Below are 21,270 nucleotides of genomic sequence, written 5' to 3'. Positions count from 1 at the left end.
CCATCCAAGGAACCATTTGGCTGAGTCGCTAGACAGGCAGACAACAGCTGCAGAGGCTGAAGAGGCCCTGAGCTGAGCGTTGCCCTAAACTTGGCCTCAGTTCTGAGAACCAGCCGAAAGGGAAGGAGCAGATGGTTCTCAGAGGTTCTCACCCCAAATGCTGGCTCCATCCCTACAAGGAACAAGGCCACCTGCTTGGGCAGTGGGCTCACTACAGGGATGCGGCCGGGAGGGAACAGCCTGTTCCTTCTCAAACAACTACATCCTTCTCCCTTATCATTTCAAACAACCACATTGTTTAGTGACCCCCTAGGGACTCTGATACAGAGTAAATAAGACAGGTAACATCCCTGTCCTTGGGGGAGAGAGGCAACCAAAATATTAACTACAAAAACAAGACTCTTTCAGATGGCGCCAACTGCTCCCAATAAAAGGAACCAAAACAAACAGAATGATGTGACAGAGGGAGACAGCAGAGGAAGGGCTACTTCATTCAGGATGTCCTGGGGCGGCCTCACTGAGCAGGTGACATATGAGCTGAGACTTGAACTAGGAGAAGGAGCTCATCATGCAAGGATGGAGGGGTGGGGGACACAATGATGCAGGCCGGGGGCACAGTCAGGGCAAAGGTCCTGAGGCAGGAACAAGCTTAGGAAGGAAGAGAAAGGAGGCCAGGATGGCATGCAGTGAGGTGGTCACAGCCCCCGTGGGTGGGGACTGTGGTTTCTTGTGTCTACCCCAAGTGCGCTTAATCAAGGGCCCTGCAAACAGCAGGCACTCAATAAATTCTGCTGGATTCTTGGAAGTGCAGCTCTCCCAAAGCTCCCAGGAGATAGTGTCCTGTGTCTAGCAGGTGTTCAAACAACGGGAGAGCTGAGCTGCGAATTAGGCAGGGCAGAGGCACTGAGCGCTATTTCCTCAAATGCCCATAGGCAACAGGAAATTCTGCTAGGCCTGGGGTCAGTAAACACCCTGGGGGCTCCGGTGAAGGAGCCAAATGGGCAGGGGCTTGGAAAGCCTGGATTTGAGCCCTGGCTCCATTCCTGACCATTTGCACAGGTCTCTTAACCTCTTTGAGCCTGGGGCTCCCCAGGGGCAGACATGCTATCCATTCTCCCCTCCTTCTACTTTTTCTTAGGAGCCACCAGTCTCAGTCTACATAGTCTAGGGAAGGACCCACACTGCTGCCTCTATGGGTGAGCACATGGCTCATGCCTCCCCAATCTGCATATTCCCTCCCCTGACCACTGTGATTGGCTCAGCAATAGGCACCTGACCTAATCAGAGCCAATGAAACCCAGTTCTGAGACTTAGTGGAACTTCTGCAAAAACAAGTGTTGTCATATCCCACCAAGGTTTCTGAGAAGACAGAAAGTGAGCCTGCAGCTGCTAGTGGCCGACACATCACTACAAACAGAAGCTGCCTGTGAGTGATGCCACACGGAAGAACACCAAGGCTAGAGATGGGGGAGATTCTCAATATCCTATTGGGTCCTGGATCCAGCCACACCTGTGGCCAGCCCTATTTCTCAGTTACATAAAGCCAAAACTTCCTTTTTTGGATTAAACCCATTTGAGTGGGTTTCTAACACATGCAAACAAAAATCCTGACTAACAGATCCCATTTGTAAATGGGATAAAAGCATTTTAATCTCAAATAACCTCCACGCTCTGGTTTTAAGAATAAATGAGTCTGCATACAGTGTACTTGGCCCATCATGCTCAATAAATGATGATCATTATTAGCTACTGTTAAAACCATAAAGGGAGGGGCACCTGGATGGCTCAGTCGGTTCAGCCTCTGACTTCAGCTCAGGTCATGATCTCACAGTTCGTGAGTTTAAGCCCCACGATGGGCTCTGCACTGACAGCTCAGAGCCTGCCTCGGATTTTGTGTCTCCCTCTGTCTCTCTCTGTCCCTCCCCTACTCATGCTCGCTCGCTCTCTCTCTCTCTCTCTCTCTCTCTCTCTCAAAAATAAATAAACATTAAAAAAAAATTTTTTTAAACAAAACAACAACACCACCAAAACCATGAAGGGAACCTGTGACTGGTACCACTGTTGCCCTGGTCTCCAGTCACTCTCTCCGGCTGCCTTGTGTGGGAAGGTGACAGGTAGGGCTGTCACATACCTGCTTGGGGGGCTTGTGCCGATTATACTCCTCTCCCCAGAGCTTGGCCTCCATCTGTAGACGCACATCCTCGAAGTACACGTCCCTGTCCACAGACTCGATGTAGCGCTTTGCCACGTAGTTGGAGGCCCCCTTCCACTGCTGGGTGTGCAGGAAGTTGGAGAGCTTCTTCCTGGGAGGAAAGGCAGCAGAGGACCCACCTGGGCACCTGGGTTCACCAGGGACCCAGCCTGACTCACGCACCCTTCAAAGAGCTGGGAAGGGGACCAAGGGACATTGTTAAAGGTCTCTTATCCCACATCTTTTGGCCTCCAAACACCAGAGCAGAGGTTAGTGGGGTATTCCATGTCCTCCCCGAGACCATCCCCATAGCCAGGCCCATCATGTGGTCCAAGGGAGAGCAGAGAGGCTTGGCCTATAAAAAGCAGAGGCCACTGTCTCAGTTTCTCAGCCAGAACTGTTGCATTGCCCCTGCTCTTAGGAGCCTGAGGGAATTCGGGCAGGGAGCCTGAGGGAATTCGGGCAGGGCCCCAAGAACCAGGCTGAGTCACTTACGTCCTGAAGCACTCCCTCATAGCTCCACGGCCAAAGGGCTGAAAGACACCACATAGAGGGTTATTAGTCCCCATGCCCCACCCAGAAGCAATCCTGAGTCAGGAAGAGATTTTCCCCTTGGACATCACCCACCAAATGAATGCCTGGACCTCATCTCAACCCTAAAATCCCTGGGCCCTCTCTCCTTCACCCCAGCACTAACGCCCGACTGAACTTTCAGCCTGGAGGCTTCGGGGGTGACAAGGCCACCCTCCTCCTACCCTCACTGAGGGGAATAACCCCCAGGGGGTGAAGACGTTATGCGGGAGACAATGCATGTTAAAGAATTTTTTGCAGCCCTGCTTTTCTGTTTTCTGTACCAGGAAAAGAGTGGAAACAACCTAAATGTCCATTAACAGTGTAATGGATAAACCCATCAGGTCTACCCTACTTGATGGAATACTACAGGCGACGAGAATGGATATATTCTATTGTTCTCTTCTACTATTCTATGAAACATAGAGCTGGCCAAAACATGTACGAACATCACAGATGAAATGCTGAGCAGAAGAAGCCACACTCAAAAGAATACACCCTGCGTGGCTCCATTTATAGGAAATACACAAATACGTGAAACGAATCCAGGGAGATAGGTTCGGGATTGGTGCTCACCGTTGGGGTAAAGGAGTAGTGACTGGGGTGCAGGTGGGCTTCAGGGGGCTGCTCGTTATGTGCTGTGTTCACTTTGTGAAACTCATCAAGCCATACCCTTTCCTGAGTGTGTAATACACTAAAAACAGTTTTGCAAAACCATCCTCCCCCTGACAATGGAGGAAGTGCTCTATTTTCTAGTCTATTCCTTTTTTTTACCCCCCCCCCCAAAGGATGATTGCAAGCCACTTTTTACAGCTTAGGTTTAGGTGGTGGCCTGTAATTTCTGAAAACTGACATACACATCTACAGTCAACTGATTTTCGACAAGAGTGCCAAGGATCGTCTTTTGATATGTGATCAATATATAAAATGTCCAGAATAGGTTAATTCTACAGAGATGAGAGCAGATTAGTGGTTGCCCAGGGCTGGGGGAGCTGAAGAGATAGGGGGCTGGCTGCTGTTGGGTAAGCACAGGGTTTCTTTTAGAGATGGTGAAATGTTCTGGAATCGATCGTGGTGATGGCTGGATAACTCTGTGACTATATTATATAAACCACTGAACCATACACTTTAAAGTGGGTATGCAGCATAGTGTGTGAATTCTATCTCAGTAAAACTGTTATAAAAAATGAAATAAATACACAACAATATAAAGAATTCCCCAAAGTAAAAACAATTAAGTGAGTGTAAAGGGGAGGGAACAGGGACAGAAGTCCGCTCACGGAGAATCCCCACTCAGCCCTGTCGTCGCTGGGATGGGGACGGCTCACCTGAGATGCCATCTTGATCAGAACTTCATCTTGTAGCCACTCCCCAGTGACAGCATTGTACCTGCAGAGAGAGCCACCCCAGGGCACAGCATCTGTCACATGATCCTATTACTGGTCTTGGGATCAAGACCACTTAACCCATAGGCCCAGCTGACCTCCTAGGTCAGGTCTGTGGACGCCCTCCCACCCTCCCAGGCCCCTACACACTGGCCTCCTTCCCTTTTCTCTCCAATGTGTTGCTGGGCACTTTTTGTGCTGTGGGTGGGCTCGTTCCCCATCTGGCTCCCCTGCTGGACTGTAACTCCCCAAAGGCAGGTCCATGTCAATTTTCTTTACTGCAGGGCCTGGTGCAGGTGGAGCCTTAATAAATGCATGTTGGATGAACTGACAGAAAAAATAAATATCCTTGTTTTAGCCCATCTACACAACAAATGGCGTGTTCCAGGACAGGAAGTGCCCTTGATCTTGACGACACCTGTGTGAGGCTCAGCCAGGTAGCTGGGCCTGTGTCCCGGTATAGGCAGGGGTGTGTGTGTGTGTGTGTGTTGGGGTGGGGGAGCTGCAGGAGGACACCCACGGCAGAGACAGAGAAGATTCTCGAACATTTTCATCTCTCCTTTTTCAGGAATCCTCTTTCCCGCAGCAAACCTGCCCCGGGCCTGGCTGGGCCTCAAATAGATTTGCCTGGTAGAGAGCTCCTCAGCTCAGTAAACTCCGAAATTCTAAAACCTCCCCTTAGGGGTGAGGTGTTCTTAGCTCTAGCAGAGGCCTCCCTGGCCCACCCTTCATCAGGACAGACTCGGAGAGAACAGGCTTCTCAGAGCCTGAAACCTCCATGGGGAAAGACAAGCCTGGCAGGTAACCTCTCCTGGAGCTGGGGGAAGGGATGCTGGCTAGAGCTGCAACTTACTTGCAACCCGTCCGCGGCAAGTACCGTGCCCAATAAATAACGATTATTACTACTACTGTGTAGAGACCAAGGTAAAGGAAACAGTCTACTCTCACTTCCAAATAAGACTGAAGACTGAGGGTGCCAGGGTGGCTCAGTCGGTTAAGCATCTGACTCTTGATTTCGGCTTTGATCATGAGCTCACAGCTCGTGAGTTCGAGCCCCGCATGAGGGGGCTGTGTTCGGTGAGGGGCAGGCTTGGGATTCTCTCTCCCTCTCTCTCTGCCCTTCCCTGGCTCATACTCTCTCTTTCTCTCTCTCAAAAATAGATAAGTAGACTTAAAAAAAAAAAAAACAAAAAAAACACTGAAGCCTGAGAGGCACCCAGAAGTTGAAGGAGAGGGGAGATATGGGATGTCAGAAGGATCTCATTTGTCCTTCACAACCATTGACAGCATAAAGGTCACAGTTGCTCAAAGTTCACTGAGCATTCACTATCTGTGGGGCGTTTAAACAGATCTCTTCAATTAAACTCTGCAGCACCTCTGTGAGATTGGCACAATTATTGTGCCATTTTCCAGGTGGGGAAACCGAGGCTCAGAGAGGTGAGGAACTTGCCAGAGAGCCAGGATCAGACCCAGGTCAGTTTCAGCTGGAACCCTGCTCTTAACCGGCCTGAGTGAACAGGGAATCTGTCCCAATAAAGAGGTAGCCTGCACCAGTACTCTTGAAAAACCAGGAATAGAGGAGGAAGCCTTCCAGTTTAGAAACTGCCCAGAGACTCCAGCCATCAATGCCTGAGCTCCCTCTGCCGGCAGTCACTTCAGTTAGGAAACAAACAGTGTGGCCTGGTCCCTGGTCCCCAAGGAGCTCTGGGACACACAGAGCCGGCCCAGCATGTGCGGCCTGTGTTCCCAGGGGTTTCCCTGGGTCGCCTGGTGTCTTCAGCCTGGAGGCTATGTGTCACCAACCAGTCACCACTGGCCTTATAGGCAGGGAGGAACAGAGTCCATACCCTGCCCTACTAGGGTCCCCACAATGCTGACCTTGGCTGCCAGCACAGCCCCCAGTGCCTGACAGGAAGTGGGCCCCCAGGGGTGGGGAGGAAGGGCATGCCAGGCTCAGAGCCATCTCCTCACAGGGTGGGAGCAGGGACACGGTGCAGAAAGCCATAAAGGACTACGTTGTTTCTGCCTGCCTGTGTAGTATGTGATCTAGACATATCAGAATCAGAGCAAAGCTCCCTGGCACAAGACTGGTTCAGAGAAGGCCATATAACCAAAGCCAGGCCAATGGCATTCCATTATGGAACTTTTGTTTAAAAAAATTCACGAAAGAAAAGATGCTCTTCTGTTGGGTAAAATGAAATGTGAGGCTCTCAGGGAATATCTGTTCCACTGATATAAGAAAGTCTATCTGAGGTCAAAGTGCAACGCATCCTTGGAGCATCTGGAACCAGCCATGCCCGAAGTCCACATGCATGAGCCAAACATCCCCTTCCATGCTTAATGCTGTGAATTGGGTTTCTGTCACCTACATTTGAAACAGTGTTCTGACTAACTGAAAGACACTGAACTGAGAGTCAGAAAGTTAGCTTATTAACTACCTAGGTGACCCTGGGCAAACCTCTATTTCCCCTGGGAAAATTATGGGAAGTCAGGGTGTTGGCTTAGAGGATTCAGACTGGAGGGGTCCACAGGGGTCACGGGATGGGGTGGGGTGGGGTGGGGTGGGGAGGCGGGCTCCAGGGCAGGTCCAGGGCCCTCTAATATTATGAACAAAATTAGACATATGTGTGCAACTTTCTGAGATGGCTGTCATCAGATTCTCAGTGTAGTCCCAAATGCTTGACATGATTCATATTCCAGGCTTTTTTATAAGTAAATACATATAGAGGACTTCAACCAGTGCCTGCCACATGGATTCGATACATAAGGGCTACTGTTGTCATAGTTATCTGGTGGTAGTCTGTGGTTTTTGCTCTTTTCTTTCTTCTTGATACCCCCAGAAATAACTCTTCTCTCCCCCTGCTTTTCGAATAGGAAATCTATATGCTCATAGCTCTATTTTGTTAATCTTCCTGGGACCAAGTCATCAAAAAGCTGGCATGCTATTTCCATGCATTCTCCTTCCCTTTGGTGGCAACTGTAGGGACCATGTGGTGGGGCAGTGGAACCACAAGACGGGAGTCGCCTGGGTCCCTGAGCAGCCCCAGGGTCCCGGAGCTCTCACCCAGCTTTACTCAAGTGAGAAGTACACCTTTGCTGCATTGAGCCCCGGACATATTTGTTACAGCAGCATGTTCAGCCTTGCCTGATGAATACATACATTACAGGACCACACTGAAGAGGAGATGAGATAATGCACAGCACCATAAGCACGCATAAATGCTCAAATATTGGCAGATACTATCATTATGTCCTTCTCCTTGACCTCCAAGGGTATGTAGGCCTCAGTGATTATGAGCAGAAGCAGGACCCATACCCCCAAGGACTCCTTGAGGCCTGGGGCCACAGAACACACCCAGACGAGCTGCCAACCTGTGACGTGTGGCACATTCTGTGGCAATATCCTCCAGGTGGAACTCGGCCCAGGGGTCAGGCATGTGCTTGGCCTTCTCAATTGCATGCTTCCAAGCTTCCTGCAAAAGGCAAAGGGAAGTGTTAGACCAGGGCCTTCTGGGGCAGGGCTGTCTAGCCACCTCCCACCCTATGATTTCCTAGGTGTCTCCCACCTCTGGGGAGGCGGACAGCATCAGTGACAGAGAAGTACTCCCAGCTATCATCCTTTGGGAACCAAGTTCCCAAAAGACCCTATTTTTTCTCAAGCGGGCATGGCCTTCCGGTGGGCAGAAGTGACATCTTTTTTTTTTTTTTTAATTAAGTTTATTTATTTTGAGAGAGAAAGAGAGAGAGAGAGAGAGAGAGAGAGAGAGAGAGAGAGAATCCTAAGCAGGCACAGATTCCAACACAGGGCTCAATCTCATGAACCATGAGATCATGACCTGAGCTGAAATCAAGAGTCGGATACTTAACCAACCGAGCCACCCAGGCACATGAGAAGTAACATATCTTAACCATGAAACCAAAGAAGAAACACAATACACAGAGGAAAACACACACTGCTTCACCTGCAACCAAAAAGTTGAAAATAAAAATAAGACACCAATCCCCTTCTCCCCCCTTGTTCGGACTGGCAAGCATTTTAATGGCTGCTAATAATTAGTGCGGGCCAGTATGTAGGGGAAACAGGTGCCCTCACAAACGGTTAATGGTCTAAACGTCTTCTTAAGGCAACCTGGCAATGTACTGAGATGAAAAAATATGAATTCCTTTATTCTGACCCAGAAATTTTACATCGAGAAATGTGTCCTAGAGAAATACAAACACAAACCTGCAAACGTATATATACAAAGCGTCGCTGTGTGCAAAACCAAATCCAACCCAAATGTCCATCCGTGGGGACTGGTTAAATGTATTTTGGTTTTATCCACTTAAAATGCTCAACAGCCCTTCCAAGTGACTACACTTACCTACTGGTGGGAATCGTGGACCCTATCAGGGCCAACGCCACCTTTTTATAAATACTGTATAAATCATAAGTATGCCCCATTTTACCACCCTAAATGAAAATCATAGACAACATAACCTTCCCAAACTCAGAATATCTCCAACCATGCCAAAGATATGTTGCCTTTATGTAAACACTGTGCTAAGTTCTGGGCTCAGAACAGATTCCCATGAGACATTCCAAGGTCCTGGGGATGCAGGAAAATTCATTGCACAGAACTGTTCTGCCCATTTCAAACTTTTACCATCCATGCCCTCCACCTTTTCAATGCCTTAGTGCCCCTGAATCATTGTGGGGACCAAAAATGTCCCCCCAAACTTTTAAAACCTGTCGAGAAACAGGGCTTTTGGGTACTCACTGGGAAGGATGATATTATGGAGATAAGGCTGATTCTCAACAGTATCATGACACAACCCTGTTTTTTATTTTTTTAATTAAAAAAAACCATTTACTTATTTTTTGAGAGAGAGAGAGAGAGAGAGAGAGAGAGAGAAAGAGTGCAAGTGGGGGAGGGGCAGAGAGAGAGGGTCACACAGAATCCAAAGCAGGTTCCAGGCTCTGAGTTGTCAGCACAGAGCCTGACATGGGGTTCAAACCCACGAACTGTGAGATCATGACCTGTGCCAAAGTCAGACGCTTAACCAACTGAGCCACCCAGGCACCCCTTGTTTTTTGTTTTAAAAACCTCATTTTATGGGCACCTGGCTGGCTCAGTCAGTACAGCATGAGAGTCTTGATCTCAGGGGTTGTCGGTTTGAGCCCCACACTGGGTGTAGAGATTACTTTAAAAAATAATAGTAAAAAGCTCATTTTATTGCTTTTATAATCCCAAGGTGGAATCCTTTCCTGTCTCTTCCAAACACTCCTCCACCCACACTGGGTAGCAATCCCTTCTCCCTCTTTCTCTGAAGAAACTGAAGCTCTGCCCTGCAGCCTCATTACGAATCGGTGAGACCAAAACTCCTTCCCAGGCCAGAGGCCTGAGCCACAGGGAGGGTGCTGGATGGTGGCCTGAACACTGGGTGTGGAACAGCAACTCTAGATTTCCTCACCTATCGTCAGTACCCCTCAGCCACTGGGACCAGCTCAGCATCCCATGGACTCAGGCCCAAACAGGACAACACCCCAAGCATGGCCCCGGCCTGAGCCTCATGGCTGGGATCCTGCTCTGAGGAGAAAGGCGCACACACACACACACACACACACACACACACACAGGCCGAACAGGCCAGGGCTCCCTCTCTGCAAAGTCCAAAAATCAAGGCCAGAATTTCTTTCTTCCAATTTGGAAGCTAACTCATGCTTAACAAAAATGCTTAGAAAACAGAGAAGACAAAATTCAAATCTACCACATGTCGCCCACCCAGAGCAACGATCGTCAATGCTTCAGATGTGTTCTTTTCCAGATCCTTCCCATGCATGTTTTGTAAGACTGGAATCACACTGTAAATACAATTTACAGCCTTTCAGGAGAGTGGGCCAATGAGACATGGTACTTTATCTAGTGATCTGGATTATCTTCTGGATTCCAAATGTCTGATCTGCTTACTGTAAAAAACCGCAGGGACTACAGAATGTGAAGTAGAAAGTGGAAGTTCTTTCTGACCTGTTGCTCTGAAAACCACAGTTGACAGCTGATGTAGACAGTCTGCAAGTTTGTTCTGACGCATTTGTTAACACATGAATTTAGCATCGGGTCAGGGCCTCCTGTTCCGTTGTGCACCTTACTTTTTTCCACTTACCACAGGGCCTTGGACGTCTTTCCATGCCATTTGTACAGGCAGGCTCGGTTGACCCCATTTCCCTTCTATAGTTCTAAGACATATAATGTATAAATGTACCTTAAGATATCTCTCCAACCTCAGTGGATGGATATTCGTAATATTTGTATTCTCTCCAATAATTCCAGGACAGACAGTCCTGAAGTGAACACCCTCGCATCTAAATCTTTATGCGATTGTGCAAGATCTCGGTAGGACATATTTCTTGCAAGTGTAATTGCTGGACCACATTTAAAACGTACAAGTTTGGAGTTCTCCTCCAAAAAGTTTTTTCATGTTTATTTTTTTCTGAGGCAGATGGTAAAAGACAGAGTGTGAGCAGGGGAGGGGCAGAGAGAGACACACACACACACATAGACTCCGAAGCAGGCTCCAGGCTCTGAGCTGTCAGCACAGAGCCTGATGCAGGGCTGGAACTGATGAACCGCAAGATCATGACCTGAGCCAAAGTCCGACGCCCAACCGACTAAGCCACCCAGGCGCCCCCTGCACGTCACTTACATTTTTAAACACAAACGTGACATCATGAATTTACAAGTTAGCTGTAACAGCTGCCTAAGTAATCCATTGTATGGGTTTGTCATTATTGACTTAACCATTCACCTGTGGATCTCTGCTGTCAGACTTTGAGCTTGTTACTATTCTTCCCTGTTATAAATAACCCAGCAGCAGACATGTTTGTAATTAAAAGAGTTCCTGAATCTCTGTACTTAACAAAAAAGTGCCACTGTCCCTCTCATATTCCAGCTGCTGTGAATGGAAGAGATAGACTCTGACCCCTGCCTGTCAAGGAAGCTATAGTGTTCTGAGCCTGTCTGGACAAGTGCCCCATTCCCTACCTGTGACACATGCCTCTCCAACTGCGCCTCTCTTAACTGGTGACTCAAATGCTCCCCCAATTCCCCATTCAATGAGGAGTATCAACAGAAGCTATCTCCTGGGGGCACCTTGGTGGCTCAGTCGGTTTAAGCGTCCGACTTTGGCACTTTGGCTCAGGTCAATGATGTTGTGGTTTGTGAGTTCGAGCCCCACATTGGGCTCTGCACTGATGGCTCGGAGCTGCTTTACATCCTCTGTCTCCCTCTCTCTCTGTCCCTCCCCCCGCTCTCAAAAATAAATAAGAATTTAAAAAAATTTCCTCCTGGTTAGAGGCTATGGCTCCAACTGAAAAAATAGTCTAGAAAAAAAGTATTTCAGAATTTGAGGGCACGTTATTTCACAGGATCAAAACGACCTTTTTTTCCAAACCCAGAAAAGAATCACGCCATACCTTGTTGGCAACAGATGGGTTTAGTGCAACTTTTCTTTAAAAGCACAATATAAAAGGTCTTGTACTAAGATCTGTTCCCTGGACTCTGGTTCCTACCCATGGCTGACTAACTGGGGGAACCTCCATTTCCTTGTTTACAAAAGACAATGAAGAATGTTTTGACTCCTAGTGGCCAACTTTTTTCCTGGGGTAGACACATTCTCTTCAGAAATAGCAAGTGGCAGGGCGCCTGGGTGGCTCAGTCAGCTGGGCAACCAACTTCACTCAGATCGTGATCTCACAGATGGTGAGTTCGAGCCCCGCATCGGGCTGTGTGCTGACAGCTCAGAGCCTGGAGCCTGCTTCAGATTCTGTCTCTCCCTCTCTCTCTGCCCCTCCCCCACGCACTTTCTATCTCTCTCCTTCAAGAGTAAATAAACATTAAAAAACATTTTTTTTAATTAAAAAAAAAAAGAAATAGCAAGTGGCTCACTGGGGCACCTGGGTGGCTCAGTTGGTTAAGCCTCCGACTCTTGGTTTCGGCTCAGGTCATGATCTCATGGTTCATGCGTTCAAGCCCCACATCAGGCTCTCTTCTGTTAGCACAGAGCCCACTTCAGATCCTCTGTTCCCCTCTCCTGCTGCCCCTCCCCCACGCGTACACAGGCACACTCTCTCTTTCAAAAAAATAAATCTTAAAAAAAAGAAAAGAAATAGGGGCTCACTGAGGTTGTAATGCTCATTACAGTTCAACAGCCCTGTAATGAGCTGCAAATCACCGGTGTACTATTTTATCCATCAGGCTAAGAAAAACAGGTGTTTATGGATGCCTGAGGAATGGGTACTCTCAGGCACTGAGGGGGTGGAAGCAGGTACTGCCACCTTTGAGAGGCATCTGCCAGTACCTTCACTGACTTGTGACCCAGCCATGCGGATCACCTACTCTGGTGTGCACAGGTGAGTAACCTAAAGATGGGTCCGTGCTTATAATGCTATATAACGCTCAGGCATTGCCGACAACCTGCCTGTCCATAGGGGGATGATTCCATGCACCTGGCAGACTAGTATGCAGCCATTAGGAAGATCAAGGTATTGGGATTGGCTGGCTCAGTCAGAAAAGCATGCAACTCTTGATCTCAGGGGTCGTGGGTTCAAGCTCCATGTTGGGTATAGGAATTACTAGAAAAAAATAATAAACTTAAAAAAAACAGATTAAGGGGGCGCCTGGGTGGCTCAGTCGGTTGAGCGGCCGACTTCGGCTCAGGTCATGATCTCACGGTCCGTGAGGTCGAGCCCCACGTCGGGCTCTGTGCTGACATCTCAGAGCCTGGAGCCTGTTTAGGATTCTGTGTCTCCCTCTCTCTCTGACCCTCCCCCGTTCATGCTCTCTCTCTGTCTCAAAAATAAATAAATGTTAAAAAAAAAAAACAAAACCAAAAACAAAAAACAGATTAAGATATTGAATGGACAAACTCTACGACTTATTGTTTAGAAGGTAAAAAGCAAGTTGCTGAATAATGCAAGCAGTATGACACCATTTACTGGTGGAGGAAACCCACAAATCAGCACTATGGATATTTTTTTTAAGTTTATTTACTTATTTTGAGAGACAGAGTGTGTGTGCAGAGGTGCAGAGAGATGGGGAGAGAGAGAATGTCAAGCAGGCTCAGCACTGTCAGCATAGGGCTCCATCCCATGAACCGTGAGATCATGATCTGAGCCAAAATCAAGAGTCAGACGCTTAACCAACTGAGCCAACAAGGCTCCCCAGCATTATGGATTTCTAAGGATGTGTGTGTCTGTACATATACACATAAGTGTATCTTTACATATAAGTGCATAAAAGAGGTCTGAAAATTGTTTTCTACCAAAATGATAAAAAACGGTTATCTCTGGGGGATAGGTTTACCTATGTTGTTTGCATTTTTTTACTACGAGAATATTAACATATTGAATACCCTTCAGGTATTGCACTTACAAGTCAAAGTTAACAAAGATCACTGGGTTAGGTGATTCTTAAGGCCCTGCCAACTCTAGCATTCTCTAGTTCTAAAGATCAGAAAAAAATAAAATTAAAATAAAATAAAATAATAAAATAAAATAAAATAAAATAAAATAAAAGATCCGAATTCAGTTGTTGGTGCATGATCTTACACAGAATGGGCAGGCCAAGGGGATTTCCTAAAAAGGAAAATATAACCCTGCCTAGAGATCAGAAAAAACTTTGGTTCCTCAAAGACTGAGAGTACAAAATAAAAATAAATATAATCATAATAAAAGTAACAAACAACAACAACAAATTTCCTGGAATGTGCCAGGAGTGGGGCTGGGGTATGTGTTTGCAATTTCTTTGGCACATAGGATGTTATTACTGTTGGTCCTGTTTTTATATTGCTATTCTTATTATCACCCAACACAGCAATCAAGGCCTCTGGATCTTACACGAGGAAGCATCTTGAAGCTGCCTAAATCCTCCCTGAAACATCAACTGTTTTTCCCCAAGTGGACATTATAAAATGTCTTTTCCCATGTCCCTTTCTGTAGACTCCAAGAACTGTCTGTAGCTCTGTGTCAGCCTGACTCGCCCCTCCTGGTTGACAGTAAAGGGTTAAGCTACACCCAAGGACATATAAAAGAAGCAGGAAGAATTGGGGAAGTTTTCTTGCTTACTAGGGAAGAGGCCACTTCGCTAGGGAAGTGTTATGTGCCTGTCCCACTCTGAACCACATGCATTTAGAGGTTTCATGCAATTTCCGTGGATCTCAGCACTGGCTATGGCAGCAAAAAACTGGAAACCGTCTAAGTATCCCACAGGAGGAAATGTTTAAAGGAACTGGGGCACATCCAGGCTGCCATGGAGCCGTTAAGAAAAAAAGATGAACTAGATCCACATTTACTAATATGGAAAGATATGCACCATCTCTTGTTTGCCAAGAAAAACTGGTTTCTGAAGACATAGATACATAATGCAATAAAAGTCCCTATTTATTTAGTCAAGTCTATATTTATAGTGAAATGCAGAAAAGACTAAAATACACACTAAGACCTTAACAGCAATTATATCTACACTTTCGCTGTTTTCTGCAAGGAACATGGATTACTTCCATAAGGAATCACACAAGTAACTGCCAAAGAAACATAGCTAAAAGTCCTAAACAAATCTCTCTGTCAAAAGGAATAGTTGCAGCTGGTCTCCCCCGACCAGTCGGATTCAGAGCCAGGGTTAGAGAAGAAAGGATGGGAAGGATGGAAATAATAATCAGCAATGCAGTAACATCCCCGAGGGTGGCATAATGCCCTTGCCCCCTGGAAGCTACCTTCCCAGACAGAATCCCAGCCTGCACCTCATGGCAGTCTTGTGAAGGGCAGCCAGGCAGGTAGGACAGTTCCCTAGTCTACTGGAGAAAAGCCCAAGGCTCCAAGAGCAAGGAGGTAACTTGCCTATAGACCTGCAGTAGCCAGGAACCGGCAGACCCCAAACTCAGACCAAGCCCGTCAAACCCCAAGTTCCTTGCTCTTTTGTAAAAAGGAGAGCCAAACATAGAGTACGACCATATGACCCAGCAATTCACTCCCAGGAGAAATGAACATGCATCCACACAGCAATTCATGTAGCATTATTTGCAAAAGCCAAAAGGGAGAAACCACCCCAAGGCACGTCAACAGATGAACAAATAAAATGTGGTATGTCCATGCACTGGGTAGTATTCGGCAATAAAAAAATGAGCACTGACACATGCTTCTACATGCATGAATCTTGAAAACACTGCAATGAGAAGCCAGACACAAGAGACCCCATGTCACAGAATCCTATTTATATGAAAGGTCCAGAAAAGGCAAATCCATAGAGACTGAAAGCAGATTAGTGGTTGCAGGGGTTGGGTGGGATGGGGATGCTTGCAGGTTATGGCTGAGAGATAGATGCGGGGTTTCTTTTCAGGACTAATGAAAACAGGCTAAAATTGATTGTGGTGATGTGGACGCAAAATTGAATAACTATACTTAAAGCTGCTGAATTGGACATTTTCAATGGTTAAACTGTATGTTATATGAACTATATTTCAATGAAGCTGCTAAAAACATAAAGTAAAATTGAAGAAGGGAGCCCCTGTACCCCAGCACATTTCCATAAAGGATTTGAGCATTTTATATGTGTATATATATATATGTATATATATGTATATATATATATATATATATATATACATATATATATATTTAATGTTTATTTTCAGAGAGAGAGAGAGCACACAAGCAGGGAGGGGGCAGAGAGAGAGAGAGAGAGAGAATCCCAAGCAGGCTCTACACTGCCAGTGCAGAGCCCAATGCGAGGCTCGAACCCATCAACCATGAGATCATGACCTGAGCTGAAACCAAGAGTCAGACACTTAGCTGACTGAGTCACCCAGGCGCCCTGGATTTGAGCATTTTAGCCCATGCACAGACTTCAGAAAGAGGAGTCCCTGTGGTAAGGCTTGAATCTCCTCAGCCTCATCCTGTTTTTCAGACAGCAGGTCACTGGGTGGCCTCCTGCCCACTGCCAGTGTCACCCTCTTTTTCCTTCATCTGCCTAGCAGGCCCTCATCTTGCTAGAAGTCCAAAGCTTTGTGGACACCGGATGCCTAACCTTCCCTGTCTGATTCTGCATTCTCAAAGCAGTGGGCAGAGCCCCAAAATGTTCATCACCTCTGGGTGTGCACAGAGCTTCCTGTGGTCACTAGTCAGGGACAGAAGCCCAAAGCTGCCAGGGTGGGGCTTCCTGGGGCTCAGATGGACAGGGATGCCTCTCTTCCCAGTGAGTCATCAAAGGCTGGCATGTCCGTCTCATTCTGGGGTAATCGCTGCCTCTGACCAAGCTGTTAGAGCCACCCTTGGTGGGCTGAAAAGATGTGTAATCACCAAAGTCCACCAACAAGGGCGTGGGAAGCAGATGTGCCCATACAGCGTGGGGACAGACATTGGTGCAGACTCTTTGAAGGACAGCTGCCAATGTCCAGCTGTGTTCTTAAACATCCACTTCTGGGGATTTATCTGGCAGGTGCACCCTGCTTGGGCACAAGGACATATGCACAAAGATGTTTAAGGAAGAGATGTTTGTAGTAGCAGAAGACTGGAAACGACCTTCCAGTCCATCCATGAGGGACTGACTCAGTATATTATGGGGCTTCCAGACATGATATTCAGCCATTACAAAACAACAAAATAAGCTGCACCATGCTGCCATCACGACAAGCATCAAGTGATTAAGATCTCAGAGCCTCAGGGGCGCCTAGGTGCCTCAGTCGGCTGAATGTCCGACTTAGGCTCAAGTCATGATCTCGCAGTTCGTGGGTTTGAGTCCCACGTCGGGCTCTGTGCTGACAGCTCAGAGCCTGGAGCCTGCTTCAGATTCTGTGTTTCCCTCTCTCTCTACCCCTCCCCTGCTCATGCTCTGTCTCTCCCTCTCTCTCAAAAATAAATAAATATAAAAACAAATTTTTTTAATAAAAAAAAAGATCTCAGAGCCTCAAGTTTACTGTCTGCAAAACGCCCATCCTTACAGGACTGCTGTGTAGATTAAATGAATAAAGAGTGCAGGGCAGTGCCTGCCCAGCCCAGAGTGGCTGTTATACAAGTACTAGCTGATGCCAGCTCATACGTGCCAATGTGGGAAGACAGCCACAGGAGCGCAAAACAGGTCTGCAGGCAGCTAACAATTCCATAAAAAACGGGGGGGAGGGCCATATACATATAGATGTGTATATAGGCAAGGAACATTTCTGGAAGGACATCCCTAAGGGAAGCAGGTCTGAGGTGGGAGGCTGACTTTTCACTATTCCACTGATACAGTGTGAATTCTCTTTACCTTGTATACATATTATTTACATATTATAAAATATATGCATTTTATAGTGATTATTTTTTTAGTTTACTTATTTATTCCGAGACAGAGAGCACGAGTGGGGGAAGGGCTGAAAGAGAGGAAGAGAGAGAAAGAATCCCAAATCGATGTGTGGCTCAAAATCACAAACTATGAGATCATGACCTGAGCCGAAGTCTGACGCTCAACCTACTGAGCCACCCAGGCACTGCTGAAATATATGCATTTTAAAGTTTGCTTAGCTATACATACAAGGAGATTTATTACAGCACTGTTTGTAAGCAAAAAAAAGAGCGGGGGGGTGCGGATAATGAAAGTGTCCCCAAGAGGCGGAGTGGCTAAATAAATCCATGAACATCATGTGATGGAACATAATTCACTTAAAAAAACAAAAAAAGAGGTGATCTATATGTGCTGATATAGACTGATCCCCAAGATACTCCCAGACCAGGAGAACAATTTCTTAAAATCAAATTTCCCACTTTATTAAAAAATTAAAAACACATATGCTTATTCTAGAAAGGGGAGAAATGACAGAGCAGTAGAAAGGAAATACAATCACTCCTAGTATCCAAAGGCAATCCCGGCTGGTGTGTTGATATACTTCCTTCCACACTTTTGTTCTGTGTGTGTATGTGTGTGCATGCACGTGCAAGTGTGTTTTAACAAAGCTGTAACTGTACTGTATATTCTGCTATTTAAATTTAACTCCAGAGCAGAAGCACCTTCCCATGTTATAGTAAACTCTATAAATATCCTTGCTTGGCTGCCTGATATTCTATCAACAGGGTGGCCCCCTTAAAGATTCCGCCACCACCCCCCACACCCCCCCCCCCCACACACACACCCCTCCGGGGAACTAGGCAGAAGGCAGTGACAGAACTGGACTGTTCACAATACATGCCCGGTACCTGCCAGGGTGATGCCTCTCTGGAGGAACTCCAGGTGGCCATTTTGGTTGAACAAGCCAGGTTGCCATGTCAACAGTAAACAAAAACACATTAGCTTTGAGGAGCGCCAGCACGAGTGAAGTTTGGAAAACTGAGCTGCTGTCCCCCTCTGAAGCTGCCACAGACCACAGGAACACCACAGAGCCTGCTTTCAGTTACCTAGGACGGTGGGCAACGAAGGGGCACAGTCTTGTCCATAAATGGTCATTCTACCAAGTATAGGGAATGGGAAGTGCAATGAGACACAGTCCCTAGCCTTGGAGGCAGCAGCTGACTCAGAGGATAACAGACACACACAGAGGTCTCCTATGATCCCCAGGGAATGCACAAGAGATAGCCAGGGCAGGGTGTCTTAAACCACATATCCTGAGGGAGCCAGGACAATCATTTTAACAGACCGGATCAACCATCAGTTTAAAGAGGTTTCAGGCTGAGGCATGAAAAGGGAAGCCTATTCCAGGAGCAGGCAGAAGTGTGGGGTGAACAGAGCCCAGAAGGGTCCCTGGGGACCACAAGCACTCCCATCCTCGGTGAGGATTTTGAACTATGCCTCGTAGAAGTTTTACGGAGGGGCTATTTATTACTTTGTTTGTTTGAGGGAGGGGAGGTGATCTGGATGTTTTGCTTTATTTTTCTTCTAAAAACACCTTCTTCTGCACACAAGTAATACATAGGTGTGGTTTAAACATTCCAAGTGTTTGGGGCGCCTGTGTGGCTCAGTCGGTTAAGTTTCTGACTCTTGATTTTGGCTCAGGTAATGATCTTACAGCTCGTGGGTTCAAGCCCCGCATCGGGCTCTGTGCTGACAGCGCGGAGCCTGTTGGGGATTCTCTCTCTCTCCCGACTCTCTGCCCCTCCCCCTTGTGCTTGCTTGCTCTCTCTCTCTCTCTCTCAAAAATAAATAAACATTAAAAAAAAGTCCCAAATGTTTAAAAATATATATAACATAAAGTCTCCCATAGTGGCATCCTCTCCCCCAGAGAGAATCACCGTTAACCGTTGGGTGCAAATTCTTCCAGCAGTTTTTGTGATGCAAATACTAAGATGTGTGTATAGTTTTTTGGATAAATGTGAGATTGTATTATATTTCAGCTTGCTTTTTTACGTAGCAGTGTATAAAAATAAAAATAGCTAACATTTTTTGTGCTAATTATAGACCCATTACTATCCCTCTGCTTTTCATGGATTTTCCCTCCAAATATATATATACACATCTTGGCACAGTTTTCAAATCAAATTACATATAAACATCACCTTTGTTTTTTTTTTTTTAATTTTTTTTAACGTTTATTTATTTTTGAGACAGAGAGAGACAGAGCATGAATGGGGGAGGGTCAGAGAGAGGGAGACACAGAATCCGAAACAGGCTCCAGGCTCTGAGCTGTCAGCACAGAGCCCGACGCGGGGCTTGAACTCACGGACCGTGAGATCATGACCTGAGCCGAAGTTGGCTGCTCAACCAACTGAGTCACCCAGGCTCCCCAACATCATCTTTGTTTTAATGTAAATACACTATTCTCTTAGGACCATGGTTTATCATTTAAATAAGCCCCTCTTGATAGACCTCTGAGCTATGTCCATTTTTTCTTTATTACAAACAATACTGCAACATCTTTGAATATGCAAACTTAAACACTTGTACAAATACTTCTATACTGTTTTTTTTTTATTTTTTTATTGTTTGAGAGAGAGAGGCAGACAGAGACAGTGCAAGTGGGGGAAGGGCAGAGAGAGAATCCCAAGCAGGCTCCGAACGGTCAGTGCAGAGCCTGAAGCGGGGCTCAAACTCATGAAACTGAAATCATGACCTGAGCCAAAACCAAGAGTCAGATGCTTCTCTGACTGAGCTACCCAGGCGTCCCTCTTCTATACTGGTTCTAAACTAAAGTGGGTACCCTCCCGTATGGGCTTTGCAGACACATAATGGGAAACATTTTGGATTGTTGTAAGGAACAGGGGGGAAATGCAGCTCTTAGTGGGCAGGGGTCAGACCTGCTGAATAACCTATAATAGAATGGACAGTCCCACCCAACAAAGAATTGTCCTTCCCCCAATGCCAACAGTACCCCAGTGGGAACACTTTGGCTGAGGAAGAGTCTCCAGAGATCGAATTGCCATCTGAGGTATATTTTTTATTTTAAGGACTATTGTCAAGTGGCCCACAGGGGTTGATGTTTTACATAAATACTGTCCTTTATCAAGAGGGCACCCACAGTGAAGTCAGTTGAGTAGTCTCCCACCCGTCCCCCCTGCCCAATTCTGAAGCAAGTACTTACTGTGTGCAGAGCATGGCCCCAGGTACTGGGGATGAGTGATAAACGCCACAGTGCCCTGCCCCCATGAGGCTCACATCCTAAAGCCACGGACAGACAGACAAACCTCCCGTCTGCGCTTCCTTTATAAAGGCTTTACCATACTACATTTTGTGGTCAGGGACTGGCCGTCTGTGTCTGAGGCCTTTCAGTTCCTGGGCCCTCTCAGTGTCTTCCCAAAAGCCTCAACTGGGCTCATGGGGTCAGCTGCCAGGTCTGCCCCCCAAGGAAGCCACCAGGATCCTCCTTCCCTGAGGCAGTCCCCTCTTGAGCGACACCCTCCCCACCCCTCAATCCCATGCACTGGACAGAAATGACTGAGTCAGAGAGAGAGAATGCCTGACCCAGGCTGGGCCAAACAGATATTTGCCCCTTGCAATTGGGACGGAGAAGGTCAAGTCTGTCTTTGCACATGGCTCCATCTGTAATGAGGGGACACTGGGGCCATAGGGGTCTATCTTCCCACTGTCTAGAATGAGGCAGAGAAGAATAAAGGATAGGGAAAGAGAGACAGGGAGAGACAGTCATGCTATCTCCTGGTTCCTAGACCTGTGCCCTGAAAGACCAGAT

The 21,270-nt window shown here is 46.9% G+C and overlaps 1 protein-coding gene across 1 annotated transcript in view; it reads right to left on the bottom strand.

Annotated features, from left to right (window-relative positions):
- EEF2K (eukaryotic elongation factor 2 kinase) overlaps positions 1-21,270 on the bottom strand; it is a 63,130-nt gene that overhangs the window by 23,828 nt on the left and 18,032 nt on the right. Inside the window, exons 3-6 of the mRNA XM_049639150.1 lie at positions 7,519-7,619; positions 4,090-4,150; positions 2,687-2,724; positions 2,132-2,303 (exon numbers count right to left, since the gene is read on the bottom strand). Of these exons, the coding sequence (XP_049495107.1) occupies positions 2,132-2,303; positions 2,687-2,724; positions 4,090-4,150; positions 7,519-7,619 (372 nt within the window). The remainder of the gene's footprint in view (positions 1-2,131; positions 2,304-2,686; positions 2,725-4,089; positions 4,151-7,518; positions 7,620-21,270) is intronic.

Source organism: Panthera uncia, chromosome E3, assembly GCF_023721935.1.
Source record: "Panthera uncia isolate 11264 chromosome E3, Puncia_PCG_1.0, whole genome shotgun sequence".
Taxonomy (NCBI): Eukaryota; Metazoa; Chordata; class Mammalia; order Carnivora; family Felidae; genus Panthera; species Panthera uncia.
This window is presented reverse-complemented; position numbering and strand designations above follow the sequence as displayed.